The sequence below is a fragment of the Tachysurus vachellii genome, chromosome 2 (genome assembly GCF_030014155.1).
Source record: "Tachysurus vachellii isolate PV-2020 chromosome 2, HZAU_Pvac_v1, whole genome shotgun sequence".
Classification (NCBI taxonomy): Eukaryota; Metazoa; Chordata; class Actinopteri; order Siluriformes; family Bagridae; genus Tachysurus; species Tachysurus vachellii.
This window is the reverse complement of record NC_083461.1, coordinates 22,912,885-22,928,492: the sequence shown is the minus strand read 5'-3', so window position 1 is coordinate 22,928,492 and position 15,608 is coordinate 22,912,885. Positions and strand designations below refer to the sequence as shown.

Genomic DNA, 15,608 nt, shown 5'->3' with positions numbered 1-15,608 from the left:
CCCTCTCACACACACACACACCCTCTCACACACACACACAGACACTCACACACACACACAGACACTCACACAGACAATGAACACACACTTACACACACATTTACACACACTTACACACACATTTACACACACACTCATTCACACTTGCACGATTACTCACACTCGCACACTCACATACTCACTCGCACACTCACATACTCGCGCGTGCACACACACACACACACACACACACACACACCCTCTCACACAGACGCACAGACACTCACACACACGCCCTCTCAAACACACACACTGACACACACATTTACACACATACACACACACACACTCTCAAACACAGACACTCTCACACTCTCACACTCTCACTCTCACACTCACTCTCACACTCACTCTCACACTCACTCTCACACTCACACTCTCACACACTCACACTCACACACACTCACTCACACACACACTCGCACAGACACACAGACATGCACACACACACAGAGACACATACACACGCACACTCACACACACACACGCGCACACACGGGGTCAAGCCGATCAGATGCGCTCAGAACATGTCGCTGATGAACCATACCAAGTTTCCACACTCGCACATTCACATACTCACTCGCACACTCACATACTCACACACATACACATACACACACATTTACACACACACACACTCACAGACACACTCTCACAGACACACTCACACACACACACTTTATTGTCAAGTATGTTTTCACATACGAGGAACACACACTTACACGCGCACACAGACACTCACGCGCACACAGACACTCACGCGCACACAGACACTCACGCGCACACAGACACTCACGCGCACACAGACACACACATTTTACGAATGCAATGCCATATCGTTACAAAACTTGGTATGGTTCATCAGCGACATGTTCTGAGCGCATCTGATTGGCTTGACCCCGGTATCGCTGCTTGCAGCTATATTTAGGGGTCAAGCCCCGAAGGGCTCAAAGCCTCTAGCGCCACCAACAGTCCAAATACCCAATTTTGTGCTGACTCGTAAGGCCTAAAGGCAAAATTCTTGCAAAATCAGAATCAGAAAGGTCTTTATTGCCAAGTATGTTTTCACATATGAGGAACACACACACACTTCCACACACATTTACACACACACTCACTCACACTTGCACACTTACTTTCACTCGCACACTCACATACTCACACACACACTCACATACTCACACACATGCGCATACACTTACACACGCACACGCACTTACTCACATACACTTACACACAAACTCTCACTTACACACTCACACTCGCCCACACTTACACTCGCACACTCACTCACTCACATACTCTCAAACACACTCACTGACTCACACACTCACACTTACACACACACTTACACACACACACGCACTCACATCTACACACACACATTTTGAATTTTCACGTTAAGTTCAGTATTTTACCAACGCAATGCCATATCGCTACGAAACTTGGTATGGTTCATCAGCGATATGTTCTGAGCGCATCTGATCAGCTTGACCCCGGTACCACTGCTTGACCCCGGTACCACAGCTATATTTATTATTATTATTATTATTATTATTATTATTATTATTATTATTATTATTTTTATTTTTATTTTTTTAATTAAAGTCTGAATCTCAACTATGCAGGTTGCACAGGGCTTGATGAGCTGCTTGGAATTGAGCCAGCATTTGCAGAGTTTCAGGAAATCCTCTTTAGCCAGGCTTCTATAAGCCTTGAGCGTAGTGTGCAGTCCAAGGAGGTAAACCAGAAACTAGACAAGGACATCTCACAGTTCCTCGTTCGTCTGTCCCCATACTTCCTGCTCAAGCCTGCGCTGAAGTGCCTGGAATGGCTTGTATACAGGTGTCATATCTTGCATTACATCATTATTTATCTCATAGTTTATTGAGCATGTCTGTAGCTGAATGCACATCTAGGCAGACACTTGGCAAGCGTATGCTGAATATTTTTCTTTTATGACTGTCTTTAAGGTTCCACATCCACTTGTATAATCAGGACAGTCTGATTGCTTGTGTGTTGCCATACCATGAAACCAAAGTGTTTGTTCGAGTCATTCAGCTTCTTAAGCTAGATGACCCTACACACCGGTGGCATTGGCTGCATGTACTTCAGGTAAACATTTTTAATTGGTACAGGGTTGGGAAAATGTTTATGCTTTGTTAATGGGGGGGAAAAAAAAGCTGCATAGAAAAATGACTGTTGTTTTTATGTTATATGTTAAGACAGCGTTGTCTAATCTTATCCACAAAGGGCCAGTGTGGGTGCAGGTTTTCATTCCAACCAAGCAGAAGCCACACCAGAGTCTACTAAAAGCCAAGAACAACTGATTAAACAGGTGGAATCAGGTGTGGCTTCTTCTTGGTTGGAATGAAAACCTGCACCCACCCCATCAGTACAGTGAGACAGTAAGATTGTCTCTCTTTATTTACTATCTGCCTTCTCCATAGAAACCTGGAGTTCCTTTGGCAAGAGGAACACTCCTGACTCACTGTTATAAAGATCTGGGGTTTATGGATTTCATCTGCACCTTGGTGACAAAATCAGTTGAGGTAAAGCATCTTTACCCAAGCCTGATTTGTTTTGGTCTCATACAGAGATTTGTACTATGGTGGCTTGATTAATGAGGCAATATTACTGTATCTTTAGGCTTATTCACAGTTTGGTCACGGCGGAAAATGTGGGCAGCTGCGAGTGATTTTTTCTTTCTATTCGGCAACCATTGTTCCCGCTCTGGAGGCAGTGGAGAAAGTGTCCAATTCTATCATAGCCAAGTTGCTTCCATGTATACAACTGGTGAGTCCATATCTTACAGTTGGCTTTACAATTCTTGAAATTTAACTCATGCCTTTGACTTGTTTCATTTTAGCACAAGACCTTAAAGATCTCGTAGCCTCCTCCATGCACCTTAGGATAGCGCATAATGTATTACCTCCTTTTTTTTCCTTCTTAATCCTTTGGTTTTCATTAGCATTCAGAACCTGAGACTGAAATGCAAAATGTTAATTCAGCATTCTATAACAATTTGGATGCTCAGTTGTAGGGGATTGCCTAGTCCAGGGATCGGCAACCCGCGGCTCCAGAGCCGCAAGTGGCTCTTTCATCCCTCTGCTGCGGCTCCCTGTAGATTTGGAAAATAAATATTTAATTTAAATTTATTTTATTTTAGTTAGTTAGCTTTTAAAAAAATGTAATTCTAAATTCTAAGATTATGATGCTCTTGTAACATTAAAATAATCTGTGTTTAATTTTTTTGTCGCTCAAAATGTGCGTCATAACTGCTGACTTGCGAAATCCGACACACAGAAGCAGACGCATTTTTGGTTTACTGCAGCCGGCAAGTTAAAATTTTGATGTCATGCAGGGCTGTCAAGTGTCACGCATTGAGAGTGACAGTCACTCTCAATCAAAAAAAGAGTCTACACAATAGCCAATCAGAAAATATAAAATCTGGGTAAGATTTAATGCAACAACCAATGAAAAAAATTGGGGTTGCTGGGGGGGTTGGAGATGTCACGCTTGCCTGTCTTCAAAACTTGAGAGCCCTGGCCATGAATACGAAGAGGACTCAATTAGACATTGAACATTTTATTTGAAAGTAACCTTCAATCCAGTGTCTTTTTTGTTAAGGGTAGTTCAAACTGTTCAAAATATTTTTGTTTGCTTGCAGAAATAAAATTTCGTTTACTCGGTAGCAGCTCATTGATTTCATAAATACAACATACTACAGTTTTTTCTATACTTTCCATAAAAGTAAAAAACGATACATGCAGCGTTATCTTCATTTTAGTTGTCAAAAGGGTTTTGTGGCTCCCTGTGTTTTTTTTTCTGTGGGAAACGGGTCCAAATGGCTCTTTGAGTGTTTTAGGTTGCCGACCCCTGGCCTAGTCGAAAGTTCCACCTTCGGCCACCTCAATTAACGTCCTAAGGGAACTAAGGGCCTTTTTACACCTGGTCACTTCATGTGTTTTCTCTGATCCGATAGCTATCTGATTTGTTAAAACTGTTCCATTTACATTAGGCCACATAAATGTGTCTTGGCGAATCGGATACCAATCCGATCTTTCTACTCCCGCCCAAAATGCAAATATATTTTACCTCATTTCCGGGTTAATTGAAATGGAACACGCTTTGGTGCATGTGGTTTTCAGAATGCAATCAAAAAGAAGTTGAAAACTTGTTACGATGGTTATGCTACAAAAAAACAGCATTTACTGTTTGCTGCATTTTCACTGCTGACGTATGTGGCTTGAACAACCACATTCATTTACACCTGTCCAGTTTCATCTGAAATGCGTCCCAGACCACCTCCTGAAGTGGTTTGAACGATCGGATTTATATCTGTCTCGAAAATGTTTTGGAGGGCATTTAGACCTGGTCTTTTTACCATCGGATAGCTATCTGATCACAGAAAATGCATGAAGTGACCAGGTGTAAAAAGCCCCAAAGATTTGGCTAAAATTCTGTCCAGTTTTCACTTGTTCCAAGTCTTTATTTTATTACATGTTGATGGTGCATCATGAAACTACATGTGTATCCATTACTAAACTTATGCAGGTTAGCTACCATGGTGATGGATGTATGATATAGAGTAGGTGTATGGGTAGAATTTCTGGAGACTGACAGCAATTATATATATATATATAAAAGTTTTTTCCCAAAAGTGACTTTGCCTGTATACAAATATTTTTATATTATGTATAATGTAGATTCTCCACTCATAAATTGTATTTATTATTTGATGTGAGGTAATCCTTTATTATTGTCAAAATAATAGAGAATGGTATAAATTTGTAATTGCATGATGTAAAAAATTTGGTGTAAAATTGAGATGCATACCAAGCCTACAAAAACCGGACAATGTGGAGATAACTACAGCATACGTTTGTACAGGGCCTGAGATCAGAGCTGTTGGACTACAAAGCTGCCACATACATGATTGTGTGTCAGCTTGCAGTGAAGGTAGTGATGCAACCTGAGCTGCTGGACTCGCTGGCACGACAGGTGAGCAGGTCAGTTATTAGTGCTCCAGCACTGACTTCTGAGGGCTTGTCGTGCCTCATCATCCTCCTCCAAAACCAGAAAGAAAGTGTCATTGGACAAAAGTGAGTGTTTCTGCTTGCTCCACAACTAGTTCTTTGGGGTTTTTTTTTTGGTCTGTTTAACTAATAACAATAGTCTTACTATTTATTATCTGTTGATGGATGGACTTTCATAAGTAATGTCTTCACCCTCCTCCACACAGGACGTTTGAGTACCTCTGTCAGGTTCCCTCTCTAGTGCCCAGCCTGCAGTGTATCGCAGCCTCCTACGATATCAGTTCCTTGCTGCACTACTTTCTGCCGAAGCTCACTAACGTGGTCATCATGCAAAACGGTAGAGTTCATACAGTTGTTTAAAACTTATAGATGCATGTTTAAAATGTGCTTAATATCGGATAAATGTGTGAACTGGGGTTTTCCTTGATCATGGCTTTTAGTCCCAGCTCTCTCCACCATCAAATACAGCAACACTGTTTAAATATAGGCACCTGGGAGCTCATTTGTGCAGATTAGTCTTTTTACATTTACATGTTCTGTGTGCATATGTTGTCCACTCTCATATTTTTAGATAAAAATAGATCATAACCAATATATTTTTAGATATTTTGAGAATTTATCAAATTCTTACACTACAAATTGTAGCAAATTCTTACACTACTTTTGAATAATAATAATTACTTACCAACAGATGAGCTGGACAACGAGCACAGTGCTTCAAAATGCAGGCTACTCGAGTCAGTCATTGAGAACCTTCCATTTACCACCAGCTTGGCGAACACAGTGACACGGTAATCTGTTTTAGCTTCAAATCAGTTCCTTCATGCTATAATGTGTGTTCAGTGCTCTGGAATATAAAAACTGAAGACTAATATAAGCCTTTGTTGGCATTTCCAGCCTACTCCTTGAGGGATACTTGTCTTGTGGTACAAAGCTTCCTTCAGACAGACTCTCCTCCCTTAATCAGAAGATCCAACCAGTTGTCAGGCACATTGAGCGCAAGTGAGTCAACTTCACAACTTCATTGTGATATCTTAAAAGCTCAAGCCTTTCCGTACACCATCATTTCACCACCAAAATTTCAGATTTTACGATGCCACCTGACGAGGTGTGGGATACATTGGGGTTTGTGTGAAGTCAGTTTGTTGGAAACAGGAAAAATGGGCATGCATAAGGATCTGAGCTACTTTGACATCGTGTTAACTAAACGACTGGGGAGGAACATCTCAAAACATCAGGTCTTTCTTCCTGTCTGCAATGAGTGGTTAGTGCTAATAAAAGTGGTTATTAGGAAAGACAACTGGTGAACCAACGACAAGGTCATGGCCCAGAGCTTAATGATTTATGGGTGAAATAAATGCTAGACCTTCTGTCCCGCATGAACCCCCCACCCCCCACAAGACCTGAGGTTCTGGAGATACTCTGACCAAGTCTTCTAGTTGTCAATTATTTGGACCTTATCAATTTTCTTCAGATCCTTACACTTACCCATTTTTCCTTTTTCTAACTCCGCTTCAGGTTATTGAACTGTTCATCTAATATATGCCTTTATAACATAATTAAAAACCTAATAATACATGCCCTGTAACACACTTGCTGAATCATCGGCTTCTTTGATTTTATTTGAATTCAACTTTACAGATGGCTTATTTAAATACAAATTTGCATTGACATGAAGTTGGGTTCAGTTACGCAGATGCCTTTCAAATAATTGTGCTTATACTTTCCACTTGGCCGTAAGAGGAGAGAGTGTTGCTCTGTAATGTAATGCTCTGTAACACTGATGCAGGTATCCCGGTGCTCTGGATACTGTATTGGTGAGTTGTACGGGTGAGATGTGCTCAGCTCAGCAGAAGAACCTCCTGCATCAGTTTCTGTCTCTTTCCATGTGCGGTGGAAAGCACCAGGTAGGCTGAGTAGCATTTGTTTTTCTCAATCATATCTATTGTGAATTTAAGTGTTGAGAATAAGCTGGATTTTTTTTTTTTTTTTCTTTCTCCCAAAAGATGTAACTGCTTTCAGAACAGTATTGGAACAGAGACTTCTGTACCAATGAAATCTTTTCTTTAGGAAAAAACACCCTGGTGTTTTGTAAAACAAAGAAAACTAAATGGGTCACTTATGGGCAACTCCTCAACATGGATGTGGTTTAGCTATTTAACGTTAGCTTGTGAAATAGCTAACTAACATTGGCTAGTTCTTGGTTGTAGAGTTTATGCAAGTTACTGTACGCAAAGTAGGTTTGTTAAACCAATGTAAATTGTCCAGTTAGATAGTATGCAGTAAATCTACATTTTGATTGTCACCTAACAGCACAGAAAATAAATTCAGGCATTCGGGTCTTAAAGATCACGTTAGTGTCCTCAGACATTAAAGTGACTTTAGATACTCACTAGAAATAAGATTGCAGTCTATATAAAATAACACACTTGCACCTAGATTCTACTCTCCTAATAAAAAATAGTTTCTGTTACTATATTGTTTTATATAATATTAGTATAAGCATGTTAAATTGATCAGAAAACTGTTACATATATTGTTTTAAACATAAAGCAGTATTTCTCATGTTATTTCACTTGTATTTCATTGACTATTAAAATTCTGCTATCAGTAGTTTATGCATTTATAAATACAATTGTAATATCTTTTTAATTTGTTGTACATATGTGTAGGTTCTGGCGAACTCCGACACCTCTCTGATGCTCAGTCTGAAACACCCCGTGTCTGCTGTGAGGATCGTGGCTATGGAACATGTGAAAGAGATTCTAACCTCTGGGCAGGTATGCTGAGAGGAAAGTGCTGAGATATGTCGTTCCATAAACTGTTAAGACAACACTTTTTTTTTTTTTTAGGGTTCAAGCGCGAAGCGCTAGAAACCTATTGTTTTTGTTAGGATTTTTATTATTATTATTAGGGGTTCAAGCGCGAAGCGCTGGAAACCTATTGTATTCGTTAGGATTTTTATTATTATTCCGCCCTACAAACGATCGTGCAGCCCAAACCGTAAGGCCTAGAGAGCTCAAACAGTTACTCAGGCCCAAGGACTCGGCCAATAGGAGCGCTTCAGCGCCCCTCAACGCGTTTGTGGCCATAACTCCTAAACCGTATGTCCAAATCTCAAGTGCTTTATATCATTGGAATCCTTGACTCATGACTTAAAAAACGTATATCTCCGATTTCATTTCCGCCATTAATCTTTTTTCGCTATAGCGCATTTTGTCCGAAACCTACTTTTGCGAACTAGTCCTAGGTTTTTCGCCTGATCGAGACCAATCCAGTGCAGTAATATTCTCTGGAGTCTCAATGTCAATAATTATCGAAAAAAGTTTTGATTTAGGATCCTTAAGGGGCCCCAAAACTTTCGGACTGGGAGGAGCCAGTTTTACTAAAATGGCAATAACTCAAGAACCAAATGAGCTATCAACACCAAACTTGGGACACATGTGAAAGAGGTCAAACTGAGGTCACAGGTCAAAAACCGCAGCGATTGGCCACTTGGTGGTGCTATGACAGAAAGATCACTAAAAACAGCTCTAACTATGCAAGTGTTGGTCCGATTGACTTCAAACGTGGTGTGCAGTGTCTTTGTCCAAGGTGCCTTGAGTGTATGTAAGGACATTGGCGTGTCTCAAAAAACATGGCCGTCATCGGCAAATGACGTTTGAGCACCAATTAGACAAGGTTAATGGAGGCCTATCGGAATGAAACTCGGTGGGCATGTTCGACACGTGGTCCTAGAGGTCTGTAAGAAATTTGAAAGAAATTGGCCATTAGTTGGCGCTAAAGAGTTTTACGCCACTGTAATCACGTAGTGCTTAATAAATACACACAATATTGATATCATTTGATGGGTCTCCAGATACTGAACAACTTTGCCTCTTGGACCAATGCTGTCAATCAAGTTGTTCATTAATTATTCTTGATCAGGTGAAAAACCTACTTTTGCGAAGTAGTCCTAGGTTTTTCGCCTGATCGAGACCAATCCAGTGCAGTAATATTCTCTGGAGTCTTAATGTCAATAATTATCGAAAAAAAGTGGAACTTTATCCTTTGGCTTGCCATTAAAGAATTATTTATGAAATGGGCGTGGCACAAAATAATTCAAAGCCTATAACTCATAAACGAAAAGTCTAATTTATACCACACTCATTGAGCACATGTGACATATGACCTTTAACAATCATGCCAAGTTTTATCTTGATCGGATGATAGGTGGCACTGTAATTGGCAAAAAGCTGCACACCATGTATTTTCAATGGACTGCGTTGGCTGTAAATGGGCTTTTCCATTACTGATGTAATTGCATATAGGTTACAAATAATGGAGTGAGTAATGTGTGTTAAGTGAGCAGTGTGACGCAAGTGAGCAGTGTGACGCAAGTGAGCAGTGTGACGCAAGTGAGCTGTGTAATATAAGTGAATAATGTGATGTGCACTATAATTGTTGAAAAGATATATAAACCATATTTTTCCAATGGATTGCATTAGCTATAAATGGTCTTTTTCATAATTGATCTAGATGCATAAAGTCTAGAAAACATCAAATCTGTTTCCACATGACTTTAAAAGCCTGAAAGGCCCTAAAGTCTTGAAAGGCTTTAAAGTTTTGAAAATCCTTTAAGGCCTTAAACTCCCTAAAGGCCTTAAACGCTTGAACCCCAGGAAATGCTGCTTGCAGCTTTAATTATTAGGGTTCAAGCACGAAGCGCTGGAACACTATTGTATTTGTTCTGATTTTTAGGGTTCAAGCGCGAAGTGCTGGAAACCTATTGTTTTTGTTAGGATTTTTATTATCATTATTAGGGTTCAAGCGCGAAGCGCTGGAACACTATTGTTTTTGCTCAGATTATTATTAGGGTTCAAGCGCGAAGCGCTGGAAACCTATTGTTTTTGTTAGGATTATTATTATTAGGGTTCAAGTGTGAAGCGCTGGAACCCTATTGTATTCGTTCTGATTTTTATTAGGGTTCAAGCGCGAAGCGCTGGAAACCTATTGTTTTTGTTAGGATTTTTATTATTATTATTATTATTATTATTATTATTATTCCGCCCTAGAAACGGTCGTGCAGCCCAAACCGTAAAGCCTAGAGAGCTCAAACTTGGTCAGATGGTAGTACTGGTCACAGTTACTCAGGGCCAAAATCTCAGTGGAATCGGACAATCTGGGGCGCTTCAGTGCCCCAAAACGCGTTTGTGCCCATAGGTCCAAAAACCCAATTTTGTGCTGACTCGTAAGGCAAAGTCAGAATCAGAATGGTCTTTATTGCCAAGTATGTTTTCATACTTCGTTTTGCTTCGCACGAGGATTGTAGACTCACCGATATGACTTTGTTTATTTGTCACTTTGTGTATGTGAAAATCCTTTAAGGTCTTAAACTCCCTAAAGGCCTTAAACGCTTGAACCCAGGAAATGCTGCTTGCAGCTTTAATTATTATTATTATTATTATTATTATTCCGCCCTAGAAATGATCGTGCAGCCCAAACCGTAAGGCCTAGAGAGCTCAAACTTGGTCAGATGGTAGTACTGGTCACAGTTACTCAGGGCCAAGGACTCAGCGAAATCGGCCAATCTGGGGCGCTTCAGCGCCCCTCAACACGTTTGTGCCCATAACTCCCAAACCACATGTCCAAATCTCAAGTGCTTTATATCATTTGATAGGTCTCCACATAGTGAACAACTTGGAAAGCCTCTTGGAAAAATGCTGTCAATCAAATTGTTCATTAATTATTCTTGATCAGGTGAAAAACCTACTTTTGCAAACTAGTCCTAGGTTTTTCGCCTGGTCGAGACCAATCCAGTGCAGTAATATTCTCTGGAGTCTCAATGTCAATAATCTTCGAAAAAAAGTTGAAATTTTGATTCAGGGTCCTTAAGGGGCCCCAAAACGTTTGGACTGTGAGGAGCCAGTTTTACTAAAATGTCAATAACTCAAGAACTAAATGAGCTATCAACACCAAACCTGGGAGACGTGTGAAAGAGGTCAAACTGAGGTCACAGATCAAAAACCGTGGCGATTGGCCACTTGGTGGCACTATAATGGAAAAATCACTAAAAACAGCCCCCTTTAAAAAAAAAAGCCCTCTAGCGCCACCATCAGTCCAAAAACCCAATTTTGTGCTGACTCGTAAGGCAAAGTCTCAGAATCTGAACGATCTCACCGATATGACTTTGTTTATTTTGGGGAAAACTGGACAGGTGAGTACTTCACATGACATATATTGTGCAACACGTTGGTAAGCTTTTCTGTATTAGAGACACTAGGTTAGGAGCGGGTGCCACCCTCTGTAACTTGTGGGTCACTTTGTGTATGTGAAAATCCTTTAAGGCCTTAAACTCCCTAAAGGCCTTAAACACTTGAACCTGGGAAATGCTGCTTGCAGCTTTAATTAGGGTTCAAGCGCGAAGCGCTGGAAACCTATTGTTTTTGTTAGGATTTTTATTATTATTATTATTCCGCCCTAGAGACGGTCGTGCAGCCCAAACCGTAAGGCCTAGAGAGCTCAAACCTCGTCAGATGGTAGTACTGGTCACAGTTACTCAGGGCCAAAATCTCAGCGGAATCGGACAATCTGGGGCGCTTCAGCGCCCCAAAACGCGTTTGCCCCCATAGGTCCAAAAACCCAATTTTGTGCTGACTCGTAAGGCAAAGTCTCAGAATCAGAATCAGAATGGTCTTTATTGCCAAGTATGTTTTCATACTTCGTTTTGCTTCGCACGAGGATTGTAGACTCACCGATATGACTTTGTTTATTTGTCACTTTGTGTATGTGAAAATCCTTTAAGGCCTTAAACTCCCTAAAGGCCTTAAACGGTTGAACCCGGGAAATGCTGCTTGCAGCTTTAATTTATTATTGTTTTTGCTATTTACTTAGTGACCATTGCACATTCTTGTTTTAACACCTTTATTGTTGAAACTGAACCTATTGTAATTTGAAAATTTGTGTTTCTACTATAAGGGAGGCTTTGATGAGGCATTCCTAAAGGATGCATTGCTTGAGAGGTTGAAGGATGATGTGCCCGATGTTGTGCTGTCAACACTCTCAGCACTACAGGTAGGAGAACGTCAAGTCCCATGACCACCAGTAAAGCATGCTGTATCATAGACATACAGATGTTACTTTATTAAAGGAAACGTTCACTTATTCATGCAACCCCAAACACATGATTATAACAATAAAATAATAAAAGTACATTTTGGTCTGTGTCTTAAAGCACATGTTGAGATTTAAAACGAGTCTTTTCCCAATTCTTTCATAAAACATTTTTAAACTTTTCATTTTTAAATATCATGCATGAGAAAATGTTATGAAAACTTTTGCTCCTTTTTCTTCTGCATTCTAATCGTGTATTCTTTCTAATGATGGATCACCAGCTCTATCTCGACCGCATGATTTCAGAGGAGACAACTTCTTGTTTGATTTCTGTTCTTCACCGGATCCAGCCATCAGACACTGAGGCTTGGTGCGTACACGAAGCAATAGACATTTATTAGGGCTGGTGATATATTTTTTCTGTGTGTACACCTTCTAGAAGTAATCATCTCTGTCATGGCGTCATTCACAGGTATTCAGTGTTGAAGGAAGCGATTCAAGTTCTTGATGACCTCCCAGTTTGGGAGACCAACCCTGATCTGAGAGCCCAAATCTGCTTGGAGCTGCTACCTTTCATGCTGATAACAAATTCGGTACCCGAGTCAGCAGAGCTGAAGCTGGCGCAGTGTGTAGCTGAGACGCATCTACTGTCCCAGCATCCTCTTACCCAGGGCTGGGCCAACGGTACACGGACTTAAGCTCTAGTAAATTATAGAGATTTTTTTTATTACTGAATCTTTTGACTTGATTTTGTTGTCTTTGTTGTTAGTGTTGCGGGGGTTGCTGGAGAAAACTCCTCCAGCAGATATTATCAGAGTGGCCAACCAGATGCTCATCAGCACTCTGACGAAAAACCTGGCCCGCATGGAGCTGTCCACTAAGCGTAATGCTGTAAGGCATTAACCAACCGTTGGAATTCGCGTTTGCTGATTTTTCTGATTACACTGATCTCCATTTCTTTATTTTTTTAAGAGGGCTCTCTGATTGTTTTTTGTTGTTTTTTTTTTTTTTCCTTTATGTGAGACAGATTGAGGGGGTATGTGCATTGCTGGCCAAGCAAGGTGCTGGAGTGAGAGAGAAGGCAGCATTCGTGGTGTTGATTTGTGCTCTTCTGCAGACTCTGGAGTCTCTGAATGAGAGCACACACCTCCATACAGCTCAGATACTCCTGAGACTTCTTGAGCCCTCCCTGAGAAAACTCTACGCACTAAAGACAGATAAGGTCTTAACACTTTCACGCTTGCACTGAAAAAAAGCAAATTATTATTTACATGATGGTGTAGTTAAAATACTGTAATACTTAAACTGTCTTTTATCTGTAACAGCCTTCATACATCAGTCATAGCCTGTTTTAGTGAAACCATCGTACCATCAAGCAGTCATGGGACATTCTGTGATACATTTCATTTTAAATGGATCCAGTTTACTTTTATGGCCATCAATCTAGACACAATATCCGTTAAAGAGAAAGTCAATTTATTTTTGAAGATTTATTAAAAATCAAAATCTGTAATTATTAAAAGATCATTTGTGACGGTCAATATGGGACATGTTCATGCATCAATACTAACATGACTAGCCGTGGATTTAAATTAGTAGCCAAAAATTCCTCATGTCACTGTGGATTTTGATCTCAGTTCGAAATAGTCCCGTATGCGTTGGTTTGCGGTAAATTTGTTGTTGTGTTGCAGCTATTTGAAGGCCAAGACAAACCGTCTCTTCCCATGTACGAGATGCTTGCGGGATTCATACTGAAACTGCACACTGGACAAAATACAGAAACGGAATATAGCTTGCTGCTTCTTTCTCTACTCCAGCACTTCATTAACAGCCTCAAATGTCCTGAGTCTACATTTAAAGGTACAGTTAGGTATTTTTAAGTGTAAAAAAAAACAATTTCCTGCAATTATTTAAAAAATAATTATTTTTATTTAATATATATATATATATATATATATATATATATATATATATATATATATTTTTTTTTTTTTCATTTTCTTTTTTTTTTTAATTGCCATTACCTTTTAATATCTTTTGAGAAACTGGAAGGTGTGTCATCTGTTTTTCAGTATCTTATTATGTGTTTCAGGGGAGCTCTGGTGGAACCCTGAGAAGCTAGATATGAATACCTGCTGCTACCTGCAGTTGCTTTGCAGCCTGTTTGATATGGTTGTGTCTGGGGCTAGTCAGGGACCCCTGCTCTCCAGTTTTAGAGCCATCTTGCAACCCTTATTACAGGTACAATAAAAGCATTAACTGCTTAAATAAAAGTTTTAACAAGTGGAGCATTGAACAAAGTAACACTTGGCTTATATGCCTTTAAAACCTGTCTATGGTGGTAAGTTGTCTGATAAGAAAAGAAATGATGACAAAACAGTTACAAACCTAAATTATCTTTGAACAAAGATACAGGAAATGGCTCATGGCCCCTTCTAATAACCTTAAGATCAGATATGCCATTAAAATGTACAAATGTGAAGTATACTGTAAAAGAATAAAAAATATTAACTGCTAAAGTAACCAACACAAAGATATTTACCTGATTTGTTTTAGTTGGTGGTTTTCACTCTTGTGTATGAAAAGTGTAGGGGAAAAGTGAGGTACTACATTTTATAATAAAGTTTTATACGTCTCCATTGAACTGCAGTGACCCTCAAACTGCTGCTGGTGCCTTTCGTTTGGCTCTGGACTGTACTGACAATCACTACAAACATTATACAGTGTAAACCTCCACTTGGGTCATATGCCACTGAGATTAAGATTGTAGTTTTGTCCTGGTTGCTGTAATAAATGATAAATACTCGATGATGGCAAATTAAATCCTGCAGTTTAACCTCCTTTTTTTCTTCTGCTTTTACTTCTGACTCCCAGGTTCACCTGAGTGAGCCAGAGCATCTCTTTAAGTTTCTGTCTCTGCTGTGGGGTTACTGCAGTAACTTAAGTGACCAGTTAGAGTTTCATGTGACAGCAGTGCTGCAGACTCAGGCGCTGTGCGTGGGTAAAGTGCTACTTACTGCCCTCCCGGTGAAAAAGCTTAACATTTTGGCATCACACTCCTCATCAGGTACAGACACCTTCTCACACTTTCTTTACATCAACGCTTAACAAGTTCTTACAACAAATACACATGAGCTGTTCATTTTGAACAACTTCTTGTTTTCTTGCTGCCTGCAGTGGTGCCGTCTCTCTTGGGATGTCTGAGTTGTGAGGTGAGAGAGGTGAGAAGGGCAGCAGTAGCAGTCTTGCAACCTCTTGCACATGTCACCTCCACTCCATACCACCCTCTATTGGAGAAGCTGATTCTATCAGCTGAGGAGCTCATTGCTGATCCCTCCTACCTCACTCAGGTCACCAGCTGCTTGTTGTTAACAGATTCTATATAATCAGTGTATAATATTACTGCCATTTCTACCTAAGCTTAAGTTCTACTACAGA

The 15,608-nt window shown here is 40.1% G+C and overlaps 1 protein-coding gene across 2 annotated transcripts in view; it reads left to right on the top strand.

Moving 5' to 3' along the window:
- The window catches only part of heatr1 (HEAT repeat containing 1), a 35,056-nt gene that overhangs the window by 2,336 nt on the left and 17,112 nt on the right, over nucleotides 1-15,608 (top strand). Inside the window, exons 3-21 of one of the 2 annotated variants that reach the window (XM_060863858.1) lie at nucleotides 1,668-1,884; nucleotides 2,013-2,154; nucleotides 2,490-2,591; nucleotides 2,689-2,835; nucleotides 4,933-5,144; nucleotides 5,285-5,415; nucleotides 5,770-5,869; nucleotides 5,976-6,080; nucleotides 6,868-6,985; nucleotides 7,751-7,858; nucleotides 12,036-12,131; nucleotides 12,452-12,540; nucleotides 12,643-12,854; nucleotides 12,940-13,061; nucleotides 13,198-13,392; nucleotides 13,862-14,030; nucleotides 14,263-14,411; nucleotides 15,045-15,237; nucleotides 15,348-15,520. In XM_060863858.1, coding sequence (XP_060719841.1) covers nucleotides 1,668-1,884; nucleotides 2,013-2,154; nucleotides 2,490-2,591; nucleotides 2,689-2,835; nucleotides 4,933-5,144; nucleotides 5,285-5,415; nucleotides 5,770-5,869; nucleotides 5,976-6,080; nucleotides 6,868-6,985; nucleotides 7,751-7,858; nucleotides 12,036-12,131; nucleotides 12,452-12,540; nucleotides 12,643-12,854; nucleotides 12,940-13,061; nucleotides 13,198-13,392; nucleotides 13,862-14,030; nucleotides 14,263-14,411; nucleotides 15,045-15,237; nucleotides 15,348-15,520 — 2,780 coding nt within the window. The remainder of the gene's footprint in view (nucleotides 1-1,667; nucleotides 1,885-2,012; nucleotides 2,155-2,489; nucleotides 2,592-2,688; nucleotides 2,836-4,932; nucleotides 5,145-5,284; nucleotides 5,416-5,769; nucleotides 5,870-5,975; nucleotides 6,081-6,867; nucleotides 6,986-7,750; nucleotides 7,859-12,035; nucleotides 12,132-12,451; nucleotides 12,541-12,642; nucleotides 12,855-12,939; nucleotides 13,062-13,197; nucleotides 13,393-13,861; nucleotides 14,031-14,262; nucleotides 14,412-15,044; nucleotides 15,238-15,347; nucleotides 15,521-15,608) is intronic. The other variant, XM_060863857.1, reaches the window with a different exon arrangement.